At 45.6% G+C, this 20312-nt stretch overlaps 1 protein-coding gene across 1 annotated transcript in view; it reads left to right on the top strand.

Annotated features, from left to right (window-relative positions):
- LOC142776912 (uncharacterized) overlaps positions 1 to 19590 on the top strand; it is a 23876-nt gene extending 4286 nt beyond the window's left edge. Inside the window, exons 2-7 of the mRNA XM_075881237.1 lie at positions 9052 to 9166; positions 11322 to 11464; positions 15180 to 15309; positions 15506 to 15654; positions 17439 to 17574; positions 19277 to 19590. Coding sequence (XP_075737352.1) covers positions 9052 to 9166; positions 11322 to 11464; positions 15180 to 15309; positions 15506 to 15654; positions 17439 to 17574; positions 19277 to 19418 — 815 coding nt within the window. The 3' untranslated portion in view covers positions 19419 to 19590. The remainder of the gene's footprint in view (positions 1 to 9051; positions 9167 to 11321; positions 11465 to 15179; positions 15310 to 15505; positions 15655 to 17438; positions 17575 to 19276) is intronic.
- Positions 19591 to 20312: the final 722 nt, after the last annotated feature.

The raw sequence follows: 20312 nt of genomic DNA, 5'->3' as shown, positions 1-20312 counted from the left end.
CCAGCCGTTTAACTTGGTGTACGAATACCATTCAAATGTACAGCGAGCCACTGACATCTATTTTGTGCGACGCAGCGAGCACTTGACTTGGGAATAATTGGGTTGCGAAGGCAAAACCCCGTCGCATGCTCTGGTCGAGTAGACGACGGCTTGGCCGACAGGCGCACCTTGTGATTGGTTGTAAAGGAATACTCTCCACATCAGCTCATTTCATGACATTGAGAAAACACTTCATTCATAAAGAACCGCTGTCGTGTTCGTCATATCTTCCCCATCGCACGTAAGAACAAATTTCTTCTCGTCCGGAAAAACACGCAAGTGTTTTTCAAGAGCTCACTTACGTCCTTACGTGCTGCGCAGTACTCAAAAACAACATGGCATCGTAAAAGGTGTAGGCACGGAAGAAGGAAAGGTAGGAGAGGCCCTGACGTCACTCGTTGTGAAGCCGCGATGAAGCCTGAAGTCCGCCGTATTGACTGGGCAAATTCTCCTCTCTTGTTTGCATCTGAATGTAAAGCAGAAGGCACGACTCTCTGTTCGGCTCGGAAAGCACGTGAGCTGCGCAGCGCACGTGTCATGACGATCCGAAACTTATGGAACGGGACTCAACACTCTGGGCCAGCGCGACACCTTCGGCGAAACCATTTCTTCCCAGTATTAACAACGAGTAACAGCTCACCGACAACGAAGCAAGTACAAGAGAACGCGCGCTAGATACACTTACAACGGTGAGTGTTTTTACGTCATTAATTCAGCAACTGTACAGATAACGCGATCGGTCGTGCGCCTTCTACGGTTACATTCCACCACGCGACCAACGCAGCGTCCGGTCACTGTGTCCGTGTTCCACGTGAAACTCACCGGCGCCAGCATTCTGCGACCGGGGTGACTTTGAGCACGGTGCAAAAGATACTTGAACGCGGTTGCTGTTACGTTTAGATTACATGCAATGCTTGGGGAGAGTATACGAAGCGGAAGAGAAAAGGTGTTTTAATACGCACATGCAAGTTGTTACTGTACACACACAACATGAAACTATACATGGTCCTCATTGCGTGTTGCTGGGCTCAACAGCGTCGTCCGTTGTCACTAGCAGGAGCACTGCCCAACCGTCACTGACCTGCAGGGCCTTCGTCGTCGTTCCGCTTCGTCATGGTGCCCAACGAAATTTCGTTGAACACTAATTGCTTCATCCACATCATCCGCCCCACAACATATGGATATGCACTCGTTATACGCACTGTTAAAACCCCGTGATGGACAAAAAGATTTGTAAAGGTTGCTAAGAGTACAGTAACTCCCAGAAGAACACTGCGTAAAAAATAACGTGGCGCAGAGCACGGATATTGTCCGTCACGGCTCAGCACGAGACTTGGGGAGGCACACATGCCACCGCCAGCCGCGGCCGCTCACTGCTAGACCAGCTCCAATGCACAACACATAACCACAGCAATGCCGCCATTGTGCCCAGTGAATATGGTCGCCATGATGTCATTTCCTCCACACTTTTCACGCCACGCGCCAGCTGGGCATGCCCTCTCCTACCTTTTCTTCCTCCGTGGGTGTGTGTTGCTGCCAATTTTTAACAAACACTTCTCGCATGAGTTACTTCAGGATTTGACTGGATGCGTTGTGATTACGGCTGCTCTTTCGGTGCGTGTAAGCAGTGTGGAAAGCTGCGGCAGTGTCATGGTGCACGGTGAAGTGCAGCGAAGCCTGTGCGTCGGTGTGTTTATCAAGCGGGGATCGGCGCCGATGTATCGACGGCAACTAGCACTCGAGAAGCCTGCAGTGTGTGTGTGTGCCGGCAACAGTTGGTTTGCTTGACTTTCCAGTCTCTCAGTTGGGTGCTGTGCGACATTTCGGATTGACAGCGTTTTCGCACGTTACTTGAGTGACCCCAAGTATGTACGGAAACGTATGAACTACGCGCTGTGTTTGGTTCTTGCTTCGCCACTGGTTAGCCCGTACGCCTCTATTTCCTTGTGAGCAGTCTAGTGTACGGGAGAGAAACAATGTTCGTTGTGAACAGTGGTGCTGTGTTGACGTTTCCAAGACTTGTTAAGAGGCTGTGCTCGTGTGACCGAAAATTGAAAGACATCGTTGATAAGTGTTTTGCCCTGCGAAGTTGCGGTGGTGGAGCTTGGCGATTTCGTTTGTTAACTCGTCCCTTCTTTTTGTGATAACCATGGTCTTAGCACTGTGATGTGATGAACCGAAGCTGCGAGATGCTACATTTTGTTGTGGATCGTGTTACATTAAGCGCGCCTAGATTGTTCTTCGGTAAGAACTTGAGAGTTATATGTGGCAGCGAGAGCCCGTGAACGTCAAGCTTCTTTCCGGCCCCCAGAAAGAGTAACAATTTCACCAGTACCTTGCTTTGGATGAAGTTGTAGGCCAGTACCGGCTAACTACAGGTTTCTGTGTTCGTCTGGCCATCGTTTTGCACGGCACTAGAGCCTTGACAACAGCGGCTTGTGGTCAGTTCCAACACTTTATCAATGGACGTGCACGCCTGGCCAGCCTTTCATTGCTGTCGTCGACAGCTTTCAGTCTGCAGATGATCTTTGCCTGTTTGCCCTAGAGCACACTTGGTTCCTGATGACACTGCCAGCTACTAAATGCTACCATCGGTGAGTTCACCTTGCAGAACTAAATTTGTAGCTATTAACGTAGTACTATAACGTGTGCAAGTTTTTAGGCCCAGCAGATGTAATGTTTCCCTATGTTAAGTTCAAGCATGAAAAATTAACTACTGGTGTTATATACATACATATATTATGGATAAGTGGGCAAATACATTTGCAGTTTTTGTTATTTGAAATAAGTGAGCTCTTGTTTGATTATTAGGATGGGCCTGTCTATTTACCACGTTTGATAGTTCGAAAGTTAATGTGGATTTATTTTCCAGGAGCCAGGTTGCACTTGAGGAATTCATGTTTTTAGAAAAATTCGTTCTACAGACGATTACCGCTGTGGTAGCTTTATACTTCACTAGGACATATATATTGCGGTACGTAGATTTTACACGGGGCTTAAGTTTGCTTCAAAGTGATTATAGCAGATTTGATCACTTTGACAAAAAGATAGCTTCGTCAAATAAGTATTAGAAGTGAGTTTTTTTTTAATGATAAAGAGTGCTTAACAGCGCAAACGACATGAGGGGATAGAAGAGACGAGACAGAGGGCTGATAAGCGCTCTGTCTCGCCTCTGCTATTTCAGCCTGTCGTTTGCGCTGTTAAGTACTTTTTATCATGTTGTACCAACGCGCCCGATCTTACTGTCTCTTATGCTTTTATTGATTGTTTTTAGTATATTGTTTTTGGCCCTTCACAGATTGCAGAGTTTAAGGTCACGTGATGCATTGGTTGCACGCACTGGTACATCAAGCCTCATCTTGACTTGGAGCACCTGTACAAAATTAGGAAGGACACATGCTCCCTAAATGCGCAAGTTTATATAACTACCGGGACTGTTATCATTCAGCGGACCTGGATGTGGCAAGTCATTCAGCGGAGCTGGAAGCATGCATGGCAGCCTCATCTTAAAGGACTGCGATCCGCTTGGAAGCTTGGAGGGCACAAAACTGCCTAACGGCTGGTTGCAAGGTTAGTTTTTTTAATACATACGAATAAGTAAACACCACTTACTGTGCAAAAATTGAAAATCCAAGCATGGTTGCTTGCAGTGGATACTTGTATTATTCTCACACATAATGCTTATTAAACATTATTAAAACTAAATTGCACGATACTTGAGAATGTTGAAAGTTGAAAGCCTGCAGCTTATTAATAAAACTCCAATCATCCGGGGATCAAAAGCTCGTGCTTTTGAACGAGCACAAATGCTTTGATTCTATATTAGGCTATCGAGATTGTGACTCACTCTGTGGATCAAGTGATCTGGAACGAAATAGCAAGTGGGTGAAAATCGCCTGACTGTTCACAACTTGCAAGGAAAATACCTATTAAAAAAGCCTCAGACAACATAGGGCCAGTAACTGCATCTTTTACTTGATGTAGCTTTTTCTCTCTCAGTGCTGTGACATGTGTATATCAGCCGAACGTGTTCAACACGATTGCATAGCGTTATATTTTTTTCTACAAGTTGTACCTGACCTAAGTATGCATTGTTGATCTCTAAAGGTGACGCTCAGTGTGCCTCAAAGCCATGGCTCCTCATCTCCCTGTCTGTGGCTAGCCTACTTCAGCAGCAGTGCGATGCAGTCAACACACATGCAAGCCAAGTCCTGGAGCGCTCCTTTGATGTTCTGTACAGGACACAGCATATTCATCCGGCAAGACACTGATATCAATAATAATGGTGAGTGTTGGTGGCACCTGTAGGAGCCCGTTGTGTTTGTAGCGCATGATTATTTTCCCTGATGAAGTGCATTTTTGAAAGGTTTTTTTCGTTTGGAATAATAAATGTGGGCAACAAGCACACTCATAATCCAGAAGTGCTTTGTGTCTTCTAGACTGCCGATTTGCTCCTATACGCTGTATGGTGAGCTGGCTATGTTAGATAGCCTTAAAGAAGAAACTTCATTGGTTTATCATGCCTGACAAAAGTTTCATGTCTTCATCTATAAGATTGTAGTTTTGCTCTTGTATCATAATAAAATATATTTTCAGTCTTCACTGTTTGTGTGTGTGTTGAGACTCCGTTTCTTTTTAATATTTCCACCATTTCTGATTGGAATTCGCTGCCTGAAAATATTGTTTCTTTAAACTCTGCAAGTGCATTTGAAAGTGCGCTACCTATTGATTTGGAAATGCAGTAAACAGTGAAGGTTCATCGCTTTCACTTTTGCAATTCGTTGTTTTTTTTCACTACGTGTTTTATTGATGCAGTGTTATTTCATAATTTGCAAATACTGCATTTAGACACCCGACGTATTCCGGGAAGAGTTCTTTTTTGTTTACTTTTACACTTCTTATAGTGTGCGTCACTCTCCTTAGAACTGCATTATATTTTTATCCTGACAGGCAGCGCTGGTAATACTTCTAGATATGCCGTAAGATTGCTTTGTTTCCCTTTTTTGTGAGCTTGTGTGCCTCACGGCTCCATTTGTGCTTGTAAATTTGAAACTGTATATTTTCCCACCTGCATGGTCCTTTGTGACCACAGTGTACTGTAAATAAATAAAAAAATAAATAAATATTTCTGCATACATTTCATCAGCTTCTGAAAATACATTTGAAATATGTGCTCATATTTACAGAACTGTACACTTTTGGATGTAGCATGGTTGTAACGATGATCTGTATTTTTCTAAGTTCCAGCAGTAACAAGAGATCCGGTGCTCGACGGTCATGTACAATGTATCAAGAACAGAGCACAAAAGACCAACAAGTATAAAGGGACTGCCAGTGACTGTTCTGCTCAAAGTTTACAACAGCAGAAAGAGCACATTGTGATGTCAGGAGCAGTTTGAATTGTATACGTAGTAACATTCTGCATAGCTGCAGCTTAACTTCTTAGCATTGCATTATTCAGCAGTTCCTTTGCTTGCATTCTATTTTATTTAAATTTTGCATGGAAGATAGCAAACTATGACTCTAAATTAAAGGCTGCTGTAGTGTTAGTAGGTAAATAACTTAACACTGAAGTGTTTAACATGCATGTTAATCAAAGTGCCTGAGTGTCTGCATTTCACTGCCATAAATGGTCGGCAATGGAAACTGTGTTTGCATTCTTTGTTAGTACAAAACGTAAAGCCACGGATGCAGTAATCTTGTACTTAGTCAATATAATCCTTCAGTTTACACTCATTTGTATAGCACCAATGATGACATGTGTGTATAAGCTCTGGGAAGTGCTTCTATGTGGATTATTTTATTTGGAAGGAAAACGATCGTCACTACTCCTAGTATATCTAACACTAGGTTTTAGAACTTGTGTAATGCTATCCCACTGCCTGTCCGTCCTTCAACAGCCTACTTCTCTGTTTCTACTGTGTAACTTTTTTAATGTAGTCGTTTTAATGTAGCTCGGATAGGTTTGTTCATAATATAATTGTGTACATTGCAAATGACTTATCTATGCAGCTTTCATCATAATAGATTAAATGTATTTATTTTAATTTATATGTAGCTATAGCATGCATTTATTTATCGTTTGAAGATGCCTGTACCATTGTTTAGTGTACAAGGGTACTGGTATAATCTATTATTTAAGCTGGCAACTTGAAATATTTTGTTCATGGAAGAAACAGTGTGTTTATAACCATTATTACTATTATCAGATGAGCTGTGAAAACTGTGAATATGTGAAGGTAATTATTCTTATGTTCTTTTATTGTTGTCCCTGTTTCATGCAAATGACAAGTAATTACTTTGTAGTGGCATATATTAGTTGTGGTTTTACACATATGTGCTGAGCAACCTTGCAGTTGAAGCCAGCAGCAAGACATACGTGCAGTACACTGAAGCATCACCTCACATACTTAGTGTACAGTCTTTGCCCACCAGTGAACTGAATTTTTTTCAAGCAGATTAACAGACAGCTGTGTGGGAAATGTACTGATCTGCAAACTTTGAAGCAGTTTTGAGGACTGTTTTTGGGAGACAAAATGGGGTCGGTAGCTTTCAGTATAAACACTGTTTGCACCAAGCAGCTTAGTAGCTTAGAACTGTATTATTCATGTATTGTCTACAATTTCTTTGCGCTGTGCCGACTTCCCAGCCCAAGTGTCCTAACATGCTTTGTTACTGTATTGTGAATGAGACATGTATGTTTGTTACTGTATTGTAATGAGACGTGTACCAAATTGGCATGCACAGCCCTTTTTTAACACGACATTGTGAAGGGCTTTCTTCTTGTTTTTTTATAAGAAATGCTTGTCACTTGGCAGTAGCAGAAACTACGCATCAAGTTTTTTCAAGGTGGTTTGAGAAACACTGAGTCCAGACATAAGTGTTGGAGGGATTTCTCTCCTGAGTTTCTTCCTGTATATTCAAAATGAGTGTATTAGAGTTGTTTTTTTAGAGCCATTCATCTTAATGTTTACATCTCCGTGTGTGTGTGTGTGTGTGTGTGTGTGTGTGTGTGTGTGTGTGTGTGTGTGTGTGTGTGTGTGTATGTGTGTGCGTGTGTGTGTGCGTGTGTGTGCGTGTGTGTTCGCGTGTGTTCGCGTGTGTGTTCGCGTGTGTGTTCGCGTGTGTGTGCGTGTGTGTTCGCGCGTGTTCGCGTGCGTGTGTGTTCACGTGCGTGTGTGTGCGCGTGTGTTCGCGTGCGTGTGTGTGCGCGTGCGCGTGTGTGCGCGTGTGCTTGTGCGCGTGCGTGTGTTTGCGTGTGTGTTCGTGTGTGTGTTTGCGTGTGTGTTCGTGTGTGCGTGCACGCGCGAACGCACTTCATGATCGCAAGTATCAACGCGGAAGCAAAAATTATGGTTACCAGTTCGCCATATATTGACCATCGCATCTTTTCAGTCTGGTTGAAGAGGGTGTCTCTTATAGCGTCATAGCATTAGGGAGTTTTAGAATACCGTTTGCAAGTTCTGCGGGCGAAGCGGGCACCATAAGAATTTTAGAATAGCACTTGCCCTGCCGCCAACCGCAACGCACGATCGCCGCGACACTGTAGCCTCGAAACCAGTGCTTGCGGGCCACATGCGGGCCGCCATCACAGCATGCAATTTCGGATTTTCTGCGTGCGGTCCGCGAACGCGAACGCCGACTCGCGTTACGACGCATGCGCAGTAGCAGCGACCGCACCGCAAGGGCTCGCGGTGTGCTATTCTAAAACTCCCTATTATCTCGCACAAACGGTTTTACTTAAAGTTAAACTTAGCACTTGCCTTAAGCGCGAGACAGACGTGCGATTTTCCGTGCGATGCGGCGTGAGCTGTCGCATGGTGCGGCGTGCCGCATGCGACGTTTTGGGACGCACGGGGGCGAAGAAGTTCTCACCGGCTGGCCCCACCCCCATGCGGCACCTTGGCATGATCGGTCGGACGCCTTTGTGTCCTTGTAATGAAGCTTAAAACAAACAACATTGCACAGCCACGCTTCGTTCCCTACAAAAATTGAATAAAACTTCTTCGTAAACGACAAGTGCGTCGTAACAGCGGTAACAGCTGATTATTCACAAGTCTGAGAGGTAGGCCTAGCATGGCGGGCGCCGGCCTACGCCTACGCCGTTCACACGCTAGCTCGTCATCAAGCGCTTGTTTTTGACAACACTATTAGGCTTGAGCAAGATGGAAAACTGGGCTAGTTGGTGAGCATTCATCGTGGTTAACATCGCGAAACACCCGGACAGGAGCGATAGAAGGACACGGTACAGCGCTATTAGGCTTTGCACTTTTGTGTAATGCGTTTGCATACGCTATTATTTTCTCGATGCCATCGATGTGAAGAGAAAAGGTGGCAGCGAAGCGAGCCAGCGCAGAAACGTTGGTAGCCGTGTTCACCTGCGAAATGATCACAGGGGATGAGTTCCGGCTACATGGAGATGGCGCCACTAGTTGCGTGGCGTCACTTGTCTGCTCGCGCTGTGATTGGCTGCTGTCATGTGGCGGTGCGATGCGGCGACGAAAATATCTGGCCGGTTCGATGCTCGCCGCACCGGTTATGCGGCGGTGCGACGCGATGATACGCCACGAAACGTCACAAAACGTCACCACTCCGGCTGTCGCATCGTCGCACCACACACCGAATCACAGAGAAAATCGCACGTCTGTCTCGCGCTTTACGTTATCCCTGCGATCACCGCGGCGATTCTATCACGACTGCGACCAACATTCACTAGACGCTGAGTAGTGTCAGGGGACTCTTCTGGCATTATTTAGAGTGGGACACCAGATTGGTGTGATCACGCTGCGAGCGCCTGCCCCTGGTGTGATTCATACTCGAAAATATCCACCGGAAGGGCCGGTCTTGAGAACGAAACCTTCGTATTCGCGACGGAACTAGCAACGATTAACTTGATCCCCCAATTTATCAATGTTGTCCATATCAGTTTCTCTTCTCGTATGCCTCTTAGAGCGTGTGTGTCACTATAAATGTACGTCATTCATACGGCTGTACTCTTCTATTTTTGCGCAGCGCCCGCAACAGGCTGCCTAGAAAACCGACTTCTACGGCTTCGGCTCGAATGCGAAGGTTCACTGGATGACGTGGCACGCCTCAGGATGAAAAGAGACCAATCGGAATCATGCCGGTGAGTTGTAGATTAAATACAAAGGAAATTGTGTGATTTAGCTTTTGATAACAACGCAGGGATATTGAGAGACTCCACAGGAGAGATACTTTTTGTAGATTAATATTAACAAGCTGGTTTTGTTTGACATCAAGCTAATTACACAGGTTTCCTCACCTTACATCGCAAATGAACGCTGCTGTTACTTACGGGCGCGGTTAGCGAGAGGATGTAGCTAATCTTGTTGCTCTGAGCTCATACAAATTTTGTGACAGTGTAAATTTAATATTCTTCACAATATTGTGATATAAGTGGGATATTATGTGACTATTTACGCTTATGCAGCGTGTCCCTATATCTTTCTGGGTATATATTCCCCCGCGTGCTTGATACTTGATCTTTATGTGACTGGGTTTCAGTCGCAAAAACTTATCACCGCTCAGTGCAGGCCGCGCCACAATATTCGGGAAAGTGAGTGATTGCTTCAAACTTTTCTGATATGCTTGTGCGCCCTACGTGAGCAGTCCAGCTTAGTATGGTGCTAGCACGAGCCAAAGTGATTACTCCGTAACGTTTGCTCATTCATGTGTGAAAGATGACGTGTTCCGTCGACGATCAGATTGTCGACGGTCGACGACCATGCTCGTCGCTATCGTTGATAAAATAATTGTTGGGGTGTAACGTCCCAAACCAATGATGTGATTATGAGAGACGCCGTTGTGGAGGGCTACGGAAATTTCGACCACCTGGGATTCTTTAACGTGCACTCAAATCTAAGCACATGGTCCTCAAGCATATCTGCCTCCATTGGAAATTTCGGCACCATGGCCAGGCTTCAACCCCGCGACCCCCCTCCCCCCGCCACGGTGGTCTAGTGGCTAAGGTACTCGGCTACTGATCCGGAGGTCGCGGGATCGAATCCCGGCTGCGTTTTCGATGGAGGCGAAAATGCTGTAGGCCCATTTGCTCAGATTTGGGTGCACTTTTAAGGACCCCGGGCGGTCGAAATTTCCGGAGGGCATTTAGACCACACTACACTACGGCGTCTCTCATAATCATATGGTGGTTTTCGGACGTTAAACCCCATATATCAATCAACCCCGCAACTTGCGGGTCAGTGACCGAGTACCTTAGCCACTAGACTACCACAGCGGATCCCATCGTGGCCGTTGCGAAGGTCCTTCAATGAAGAGGTTTAATTTTACCAGTCTGATTTCCACCTTCTTCATGGTCAGAACCACTTGACAATATGTACTTCCGGGTAGATTTTTGTATTAGACGCTGTTGAAAAAAAACACACGATACATGCAATTTTATTTCATAGCCAAATACCAAACGATTTCATGTACTTTTCCATCATTAGGATATTGTACTTCATGGTAGATCGCATGGGATATTATCATTCTGTATCACCTCTTACGGTACCGTCTAATATCTTGCCTGCTTGGCAGCACAGATCCTCGACATGCGCTGCACGTTGCCCCCACCACCGCGGGTGACACACTAAGATTGCGCCATTCGAGATCTAGTACACTAATTTTTCTAACCGTTACACTGCATTCTGAAATACATCAACCGAGAAGACTTCCCAGACCCCAGAAAAAGAGAGGCATAAAACAGCTTCACTATAAGAAACAAATTATGCATTACTAGGCGTGTGCTTGCTACAGTGAACACATGTTCAGGTAAACTTTGCTGGTTGATTGCACAATTTCACAACAGAGACGGTAACGACCACATATATATAGTATAACAGAGAAGTACGTGTAATAGAAATCACTGAATGTGCAGTTTTCTAGCTTTGAGCTATTAGAAAAAACAGCATCAGTCAGTCTGAAAAGTTGCAAAGGAGTTCACAAAAGTAAAACAGGAAAATAACAAGCAAATTCAGGGTAAATACCAAGCAGCATATATTCCGTAGTGCATGTCCACACGCCTATCCAAATGCAAGTGTGGACAAACGGAGTTAGGTCGCCTGAAATTTCTTCGCAAATGTTTCAGACAAACTTCAGTCAAAAAATTAAGTGACTTGCTGTCAGATGAGCTTACCATCTGACACGCAGTACTACTTTAGCACAGCCGTGATAATTTGAAGTGTCTGCGCCTAATTAGGTTACGGATGTACACACATCGTGAAGCAGTTTGTTACAAACGCGGCATTTTTCTTTCTTCCCAGAAAACTTCGAAAGTATATAACGTGCATCGACATGGCGCTAACGTCCACAAAGTGTCGCAGAGACCGCTACGTTTTCGGTCGGGAAGTGGAGCGCCGCAAACGCCAAGTGGAGACCTACAACTGGGACTGCAATTTACAAATGCGTAAGCTTTTCTAAGTTGCGCCTGAACGATCTCCGTTGCCGGCGGCTGTGTAACGTGACCAAACAATAACGCGAAAAGAAAAAAAACGAGACAAGTCATTTTACATACCTTTGCTGAAACACAGAGTTCTCTATCTTGGCTCTAATTCAGTGCTAAAGTTGCTCAAGAATATATCGTGCAACTATATTCAGGGAAGGTACTCCCATGAAGCTTGAAGTACCTCACAGGGTGTGAGAGGCCACATGAAAATGCGTGTTTTCTACGAGTAAAATTAGAAGCTTACGAAACTCACAACGTAACACTCTATCACATCAGTCATTTCACGAAATTACAATTCATTAAAGAAGACCCTACATATTATAAACGCGAATTTTACTTGCTGTTAAAAAAATGAACAGCGGGAATCACCTGGGTCAAAATTGAAATATTAGTATGAGGGAAGCGATTTCCCATCTTTGTCGCAATTACAGTGAAGCCCCGGTGATATGAATCTTGCGAGGTTACTAAAAATAGTCGTACAGTTCGAAATTCGTAGCACCAAAAATGGTGGAATATCACCATGCAAAAAAACGGCGTACGTTTTCATTATTTATGGTAGCAAGCAACACCAAAAACATAATTAGATGGACACGCAGGAAGAAATGACGAGAAAAAGCACTGTTCTCATCATTTCTTTCTGTGTGTACATTCTTTTTTTCGTGCTGCTTGCTACCATAGATCCATAACAACTGGCCCAGCTATCGACACTTTTGCAATTCGTTTCCATTATTGTTTCTCGGGGCCGCAGTAACGTCCTAAACTGCTCTAAACGATTTCCGGTAAAATGTTCAGACGTCAATGATTGTAACTTCACTCGTAAATATGCGACCGGTGTGCGCGTGTTTAATTATTGAGCCAGGAGTGTTGTGACCAGTGGTAGCCAGCAACGCCTTACTATGTGCTCTTTTTAATCGCGAGACACCGCAATACTGCACCTAAAGTGGCTTAAGAAACGCTTTGCGCGTGATAGATGAAGGCGTGAAAATTTAAAAACCACTTTTTTGTCTTGTTATTTTCATATCGCGATAACGTTGAAGGTGTTTTTTGGCACACTTACGGCCATGCCAGCACCATGGGAGAGTTGACAGGCGTGCGCGTCCCCGACGATTGTGCATGTTGACGTTGCCAGTCCTAGCTCCTTCGCCAAGACCACCCGCTTCCTCTTTCGGTCTTCGTTCAGCATTCATAGGAAGTCTGATGCACGAGGTCACATTTCGCGTCGTCGTGGCAGCCACGTATGAACACAGTACTATCAGCGTCAAATGGAACCATAACAGTGGCTAGCATTCGGAGAAGTGTAGACCAGAACTTTCGTCGCTTGCAGGCCGCAGTCATCTTTGCTGGGGGGCTACTGGTTACGTTAGAAGGATGACTACGCTTGCATCCAGCCGGTTCTGATTGCTGGATGGCCGCCAGTGATCGTTCGCCATCAGTCGCGACGTAACCATTCCACAGCCCGATGGAGGCGGAAATGTTGTAGGCCCGTGTGCTCAGATTTGGGTGCACGTTACAGAACCCCAGGTGGTCGAAATTTCCGGAGCCCTCCACTACGGCGTCTCTCATAATCATAGCGTGGTTTTGGGACGTTAAACCCCACATATCAATCAAATCATCATTTCACAGCCCCTAAGCTGGCTTCACCGACAAACGACAACTGGGGTCAAGAGTATGCATTCTTGCTGTAAACGAGGGTGCGAGAGTACAAAATAATCTGTTCTAAAGTGCGCCGTCATCACTGTGGACAGGCGCGTGTATCCGGTTTTTCAGCACTGCGCATATGTTCGCTGTATATGATCATGATTGGAGGGCATGCAATAAATACGCCATTTCGAATGTTTGACGCTGTTTGGGTTTGATTTGACGCCGATAATAGCGTGACAGCAGCACGCGTCGACGTGTTAAAAAAAGAAAAGAGCATGCCATTAACGCTATCTGTAATTTCGACGCGAAGGCACACGAAGATGCAATAAGGCTTCCAAAGATAAGCACCCACAATCTCAGATGCAAGGACGCGTCTCTAAAGGTACATGCTGACGAACTGGGGGCGCGGCGTGCAAGTACACATTAGGATTCCGTGCTTATGCTTGCTTGGGGTGTCCCGCGACAGCGTGGGCAGCTCCTGTTCAAACACGGTAGCGTACGTCCGTATCAAACACCGCTGGATGAAAATAGGTTAGCAAGAACCATAGTCCATTACACTGTGGCCAATACTCCATTACAGTGTGGGCATTACACTGTGGACAAAGAACACCAGCCAGGACCAAATAAAATTTCGTATCATCCCGTAGCTTGAACAAGCCGTGATCATATCATCAAGGTTTTATGCCTGGTTCACACTGAAGAATCTGCTTTCTACAGCGAGCGGCAGTCTGCTGCCGCCGAAACGCAGTGGCGTTCGCAATGGACGCGCCCCGTGCCGCCGAATATGTCATATACCGCGGGGCTAACGCGCGATGAATGCGCTGTCTCCCGGTTGTTGTCGCGGCTCGCAAACGCCACTACGCTATCCGGTGATGTAGACTTCGATGATTCTCGATCGCGGGAAGCAAGAAGAAGTCGCACTGCTTACTATGCTGCCAAGCTGCTGTCTTGTAATGCACGAAGAGCAGTGAAAACCCTTGACGCTGCAGCATCGTTGGTGGGTTCGTCTTGCTCTGCAAGACCGCGACAAACTCGGTCCCGCAAAGTGTATACCTCTTCCAGAAAATCGGGACGTGAAGTAGGCTGACTACACAAAGTGCCGGATTAAACTCCCGCTGGTTACAACATTCAGTTACGTGCACTGCGACATGACAAGCGAGTCGGGCTTGGCCGCCATTTTTTTAGTTAATTGACCAGCGCTCCAATTGGTCAGCGGCGACCGATTTGACGGCAGACGCCGCAAAAATCGGTACGAGAGCGATCGGCGCGGAGAGGGCCCTTTCGGCGTATCTCACCGCCTCCGAATTGGATTTGGGCCCCGCCACGGTGGTCTAGTGGCTAAGGTACTCGGCTGCTGACCCGAAGGTCGCGGGATCAAATACCGGCTGTGGCGGCTGCATTTCCGATGGAGGCGGAAATGTTGTAGGCCCGTGTGCTCAGATTTGGGTGCACGTTAAAGAACCCCAGGTGGTCAAAATTTTCCGGAGCCCTCCACTACAGCGTCTCTCATAATCAAATGGTGGTTTTGGGACGTTAAACCCCACAAATCAATCAATTATTCAATCAATCAATCAACCGAATCGGATTTGGCGCTCTTTCGGTGGCGGGAATGCTCAGTGTGAACGAGCCCTTACGGTGTTTCGTTCGCCTCGTTCGTTATTGTAAGCGCTGTGAGCTGGAGCCGGAGCTATCGAGAATATGATCAATAAAGGGTTCATGAATGCATCTTCCAGTGTCCAGGGTCGTGCAAAAAAAAAAGGTAATAGCATGTTGCAGGTTGAGACTGCGATTATTGTACAAGACTGCGATTGGTGTTTTTGAGATGGTGAGCAAGTAAACGCTCCAGCGATTTTCTAAGTTGCAAGTACAATCGAGAACAGTTGGCAAATACAAAGAAGCACACCGGTATAGACACTAAACAGCTTCTTTGCGGGTGACATTTAAAATGTAGTTTCTATTGTATTGACGTGAAAATAGAAAAGACACATCCGTGATGTATAACGTATGTTACCACTGATAACATTTCGGTTTTCAGAAAACTACGACTACGTCATGTGCGACAGCAAAACTCTCCTGAACCGCCATCTTGCGTGCGGCACGACTTTCGACAGGTCGATTGTGAACCTAAACTTCGAGCTTGATGAAGACAAAGAAAAACTTTGCAGGTATGTATCGAAAGCCCGGTGCCCTCGATGTAGTCGCACTTCACACGGTAACCTATTGATAACGTCAAATAGCCATGCTACACTCCCTGAACATTGGCAGCGCATGATTCGTCGTAATTATGAAAATGAAATTTGCGTATCGAGCATCGAGTAACTTATCTGCGCTTGTCTTATGTGCCCTTCCTTTCAAGAGCAGCTCGCTGACAGACTACAAGCACTGCGTAACACCTCTGATAAAGAACGACGCTTGCTCTGGAAACAAAAACCTCATCTCTAGACTACTCCACTTCTCAAGAGCTGTTGTTGGAGAGTACCAGACGTCTTGCAAGACGATAGCCATGAAACGTAAGTCATTAAACTCTCTGCATATAAACGCTTCACGATCACGTTCAACAATCTGATTGAGCGTCACCGATAGTCAGTGCACGATCAGCAGCGGACGGCATCGTTTAGCTCCGCTCTCGTAGCTCATTTTCCTCGGCCAGCAGCCTACTTCGATTTCACGGCTCCCGAAATTGCTTCACCGTTTAGCTGAATATTATGTTTCGTCTGAGCGGAGAAACCTTTGCAAGTTCCCGTTAATGTAAAAAAGTATACCCTATACTTAACAGCAATTTGCGCAGAAAGGAACGGAAGCTGTTGACGCGTGAAATAAGCATTCGACTGACACGAAGGTCTACGATCATCTAAAAGACTTGTCCTTGGTTGGCTGCTATCGCTGAAATCACGTCTGCTATATTGGGTCAATTGTCAACGAATAAAATGTTTTTTTACAATGCTGACGTCGACATTTAGAGGTGAAACTACTGATATCTGGTTTGCCTAGTGGCCCCGCCATGGTGGTTCAGTGGCTAAAGTACTGGGCTGCTGACCCGCAGGTCGTGGTATCGAATCTCGGCTGCGGCGGCTGCATCTTCGATGGAGGCGGAAATGCCAAGGCCCGAGTGCTCAGATTTGGGTGCACGTTAAAGAACCCCAGGTGGTAGAAATTTTCGGAGCCCTCCACTACGGCGTCTCTCATAATCATATGGTGATTTTGGGACGTTAAACCCCACATATCGACCAATTGGTTAGCCTAGTGGCACGAGACGTTTGCGAGCAATGATCTGGTGATAAGTTACAAAAACTATTTGGCAAGACATCTGAACAGACTAGCAAAACAAAAACAAAGAAACAACTGCAACACGTCGCAACCCCATGAAGAAAGTGGGGGCAATCAGTGCACCAGAGGATTTTCGTAAGGATTGCTTTCCCGAAGTACTTGCCTATGAAACGTGGTGTTTGTTGATGAATATGTGGGGTTTAACGTCCCAAAACCACTATATATGATTTTGAGAGACGCCGCAGTGGAGAGCTCCGGAAATTTCGACCACCTAGAGTTCTCTAACGTGCACCCAAATCTGAGCACACGGGCTTACAGAATTTCCGCCTCCATCGGAAAGGCAGCCGCCGCAGCTGGGATTCGATCCCGCGACCTGCGGGTCAGCAGCCGAGTACCTTAGCCACTAGACCACCGCGGCGGGGCAGAACATGGTGTTTGTAAACGCGGTGTTTGTTAGTAACTATACTAAATTGATAAGCATCGACAGCTGGATTTCAACTCTGAGCCTCTAGTGCTGAAGTCCGATGCTCTAGTCCGTAGGTCACGGTGGCACGCTTCATCCATCAGTCGTGTAAAACCTGTGTTACGTGCAAGCAAGCGTATTCATGGGTTTTGCTGCTTTTGCACGATTACAGTGGTTTTATTACACTTTTTTTTCTTGGTTGGAAACCAGCATGTTGATACCCTTGGTGTGCTTCCATAATGCTGTCGGTTTGCCATTGGTTTTATTTTGTGTGTACACCATCTACCTGCACGGCCTACCACACCCCTAGCTGTGCCGTTGCTCATTCGTAGTCTCGAGTTGCTCGACCTCACGCGCGCCACCCGGCAATGTAATGATAAAACATTATGAATTTACTATGACTTTTTTTTTACTGGGTTAAACACTTCCGCTTATGCTGCGGAGTTCAGCGCACCTCAGTAGATTATGCGCAACAGCGCAAGCGGCCATCTTGAAATGTGCATCTTGGCAGGATGTGAAGCGGTATCTGGACTTTCCTGATTTTTCTGTCTTTTTTTTTTTCAGACATGATGCAAGCTCATGAAGCTGTGGAAACGGCGTGCCTACCCGAGGATTTGAGAGAAAAAGTGCTCACCTGCCAGCAAAGCGCTTATCGCACTATCCGCGCACGAGATGTACACAGCGAAACGGACATTTGCGAGTGAGTGCAACCCGGCTATATGACGTTCGCGATGGCTCCTAATGTACGATAAACTCTATAGGTTGAAACTCGCTGCTCATATCGAGGGTAAATGAGTATATTCAACAAGTTCCACCTATCACAGAGAATTCGGTCGTCTCTCAACCTCGGCGTTACGCCGTCAACGCCAGTAAGCACGTTTCAGTTTCACAGATCTTCCCTTATATGAACAAAAGCTCTTACGTAGTATGACGACAATGAAAATAGTGCCAGTGCTGTAGCACCCATTTCACCTAAAAAAAGGTTACTACGTGGTCTTGTATTTCTGGCTATGGCCGAACAGTCTTCTCATTCATTTACACCCCAACCTATTACCCCGAAGAACTGTGCAACGCGCAGGTATTTGTAAATGATGTCTCTCATCTGATTGTCTCCTATGCGTGAGCGAACGGTGCTGGTCTCTAATGCATCTTGCCATGTTCTAGCTTAGACAGTAGAAAAAAAATCACGCATATCACACCATCTCCTGGAACGCGACTTGGATCGCTATAATTTGTAATGTTTCTGTTCTTCAAATTTCGCGCCGGCGCCGTTGAAGCTGGTGGCTTCATCATGAAAGTTCATCTATGTGTACAAAACCAAACGAAAGAATTCATTCATAAGCCAATCTCTGAATTCTCTAATAAAAGTATATACCTTCAGTTGTGCCAGCGCCTTTTTTGTCCCTTAAATTGCCAGAGATCACATATATAAGGAGCTTAATTTTTTCATATCACATCATTAAGATTAGAAACCACATATTCATCCTTTCCCAACAGCGTAATAAATATTCATGTCGTTTCTGAACCTTACTCACAAAACAATGTAAAAAAATTCAAATGTGTTCATTAAGCTAAAGTATGTAAAATATGTGTCACAAAGAGGCATGGCACTGTAGAAACGTTAAGGAGAAATGATTCAAAGGCGTCTTCAAGTTCTTATGAATAATCCTTTGAGTAACCCCTCCTCCCCCCCCCCCAAAAAAAAAAAACCTAAGACGTTCCTAGAAGCTGGTTCTTAGGCCTTTCTTGAATGAGATAAGTATTCAATTACGAATAAATAAAATACTCCTTCGTCAGCCTTATTCTGATTTCACTGTGGCGTCTCAGACATGTTGGGCAGGCTGTACCTGTTTCTGCATAACCTTGGGGCAATAAAGAAAACGTTGTTAGCGATCATGGGGCCTTAATCTGTCGGTGTCATACGCGCTATTATTCACGTCATAACATGCAACACCGACTATAGCCTAATATCGCTAGCTTCTACAGATGTGTGTTCTCCATAAAATTTGTGTTAGACTCACCAACAAGCTCCGTGCAGGCTTGAGTCCGTGCAACTAAGTAATCTATGGATCTCATTTGTGCATAAGTTATTGAAAATAAGTGTGCAAATTTTACTCAGTTTATGCTCACTTTTGCGTATCTACTAAGCACAACTGATGCCGGAGGTGTCAGAAAATGCTATTTGATGAGCTTGTTAATACTTCAATCACTGAGGGTAACGGGTCAGAACAAGAATCTTCGAACCATTTGCGCAACAAGGTGCCAGAGCTCCGCAATTGAGCTTTCTTATACTATACGATTGTAGACTGGCAATACCAAAATACACTAAAGGTAAAAGTGCTTCATCGGATGTATATACAATAAAACGCTCGCCGATTGCAGCAATACTATTCCATTTCTAGGGAACTGGACCTCATGAAAGAATGCATCGAAAACGCCCTCAAGGAAACCAGCTGCGCACGTGACATCACCTCGATGCGGGTCGCAAACGACACGACGGCGGAATCGTATGCTCGGTACAACGTCAAATGTCGCAGGTTCTGACAGAAAGTGAGCATCGCAAAGGTGCACCAGCTCGCTTACAGCGTGCATCTTCTCGCATCAACCCTTCCCCGACACTTCTATTGAATCGGCTACCCTCGACCTGGTGTCATGCGGCAAGAATAAACATCGTTCCTTGTATCTTGTCCTTTTTGAGGGCAATCAATGTCGTGTAGCCCACGAGTTAAGTTCTCCAAATGACATTTGTAACACATTTCCGTCCTCTTTCAGCTTTTTTTTTCTTTTTTTTACGAAGCCACTGCCCCTCATTTCTCACGACGTTACTCCACATGTCCACTTTAGGTACGTTGATCCCATTTACCGTATACACAACCTCGCAGCGCATTGCACCCCCCCCCCCCCCTAGCCTTTTTGCTGCCCATGGTGATCGTCACACTGGACAGTACGCACGAGAAGAACACGAGCTTGTCTAACCAATCTTAGTTAGCAATCGAAGACTTCAAATATAGGCGTCACGTGTGCAGCGCATCGCATGTCGTGAGCACTTTTTTCCGTCATTCGTCGTTGTTTTGTAAGCGCCGAAGAGTCCTAAATATGCAGTAAGTGCCTTAAAATTAGTTGTTTATAAAATCCTAATAATACCTAACTATCACTATTATTTTGAATGCTTTGTATTCTGCCAATTCTGGCTATCAACTGTACGCGACTGCCTCAAATCTTCTAAGTTTTGTTTTATTTATTTCTTTTTGCGTGTGTTGTGCCGTGCGAGTGTCCGTTGGTCACTCGAGGGGGCCGTCCTCCTTGTTTACGGGCAGCAGCGATCGGCGAGCCTTCCAGACCTGCGGGCGCCGGGTCAGCACAAAGGCGGCGGCCCGCTTTAATGCACCTTGCCAGTTCGGGTGCAAGAAGAGAGAAACATGTCCCTTTGTGCATCCG

This window comes from Rhipicephalus microplus, chromosome X (assembly GCF_043290135.1).
Source record: "Rhipicephalus microplus isolate Deutch F79 chromosome X, USDA_Rmic, whole genome shotgun sequence".
NCBI lineage: Eukaryota > Metazoa > Arthropoda > Arachnida > Ixodida > Ixodidae > Rhipicephalus > Rhipicephalus microplus.
This window is presented reverse-complemented; position numbering and strand designations above follow the sequence as displayed.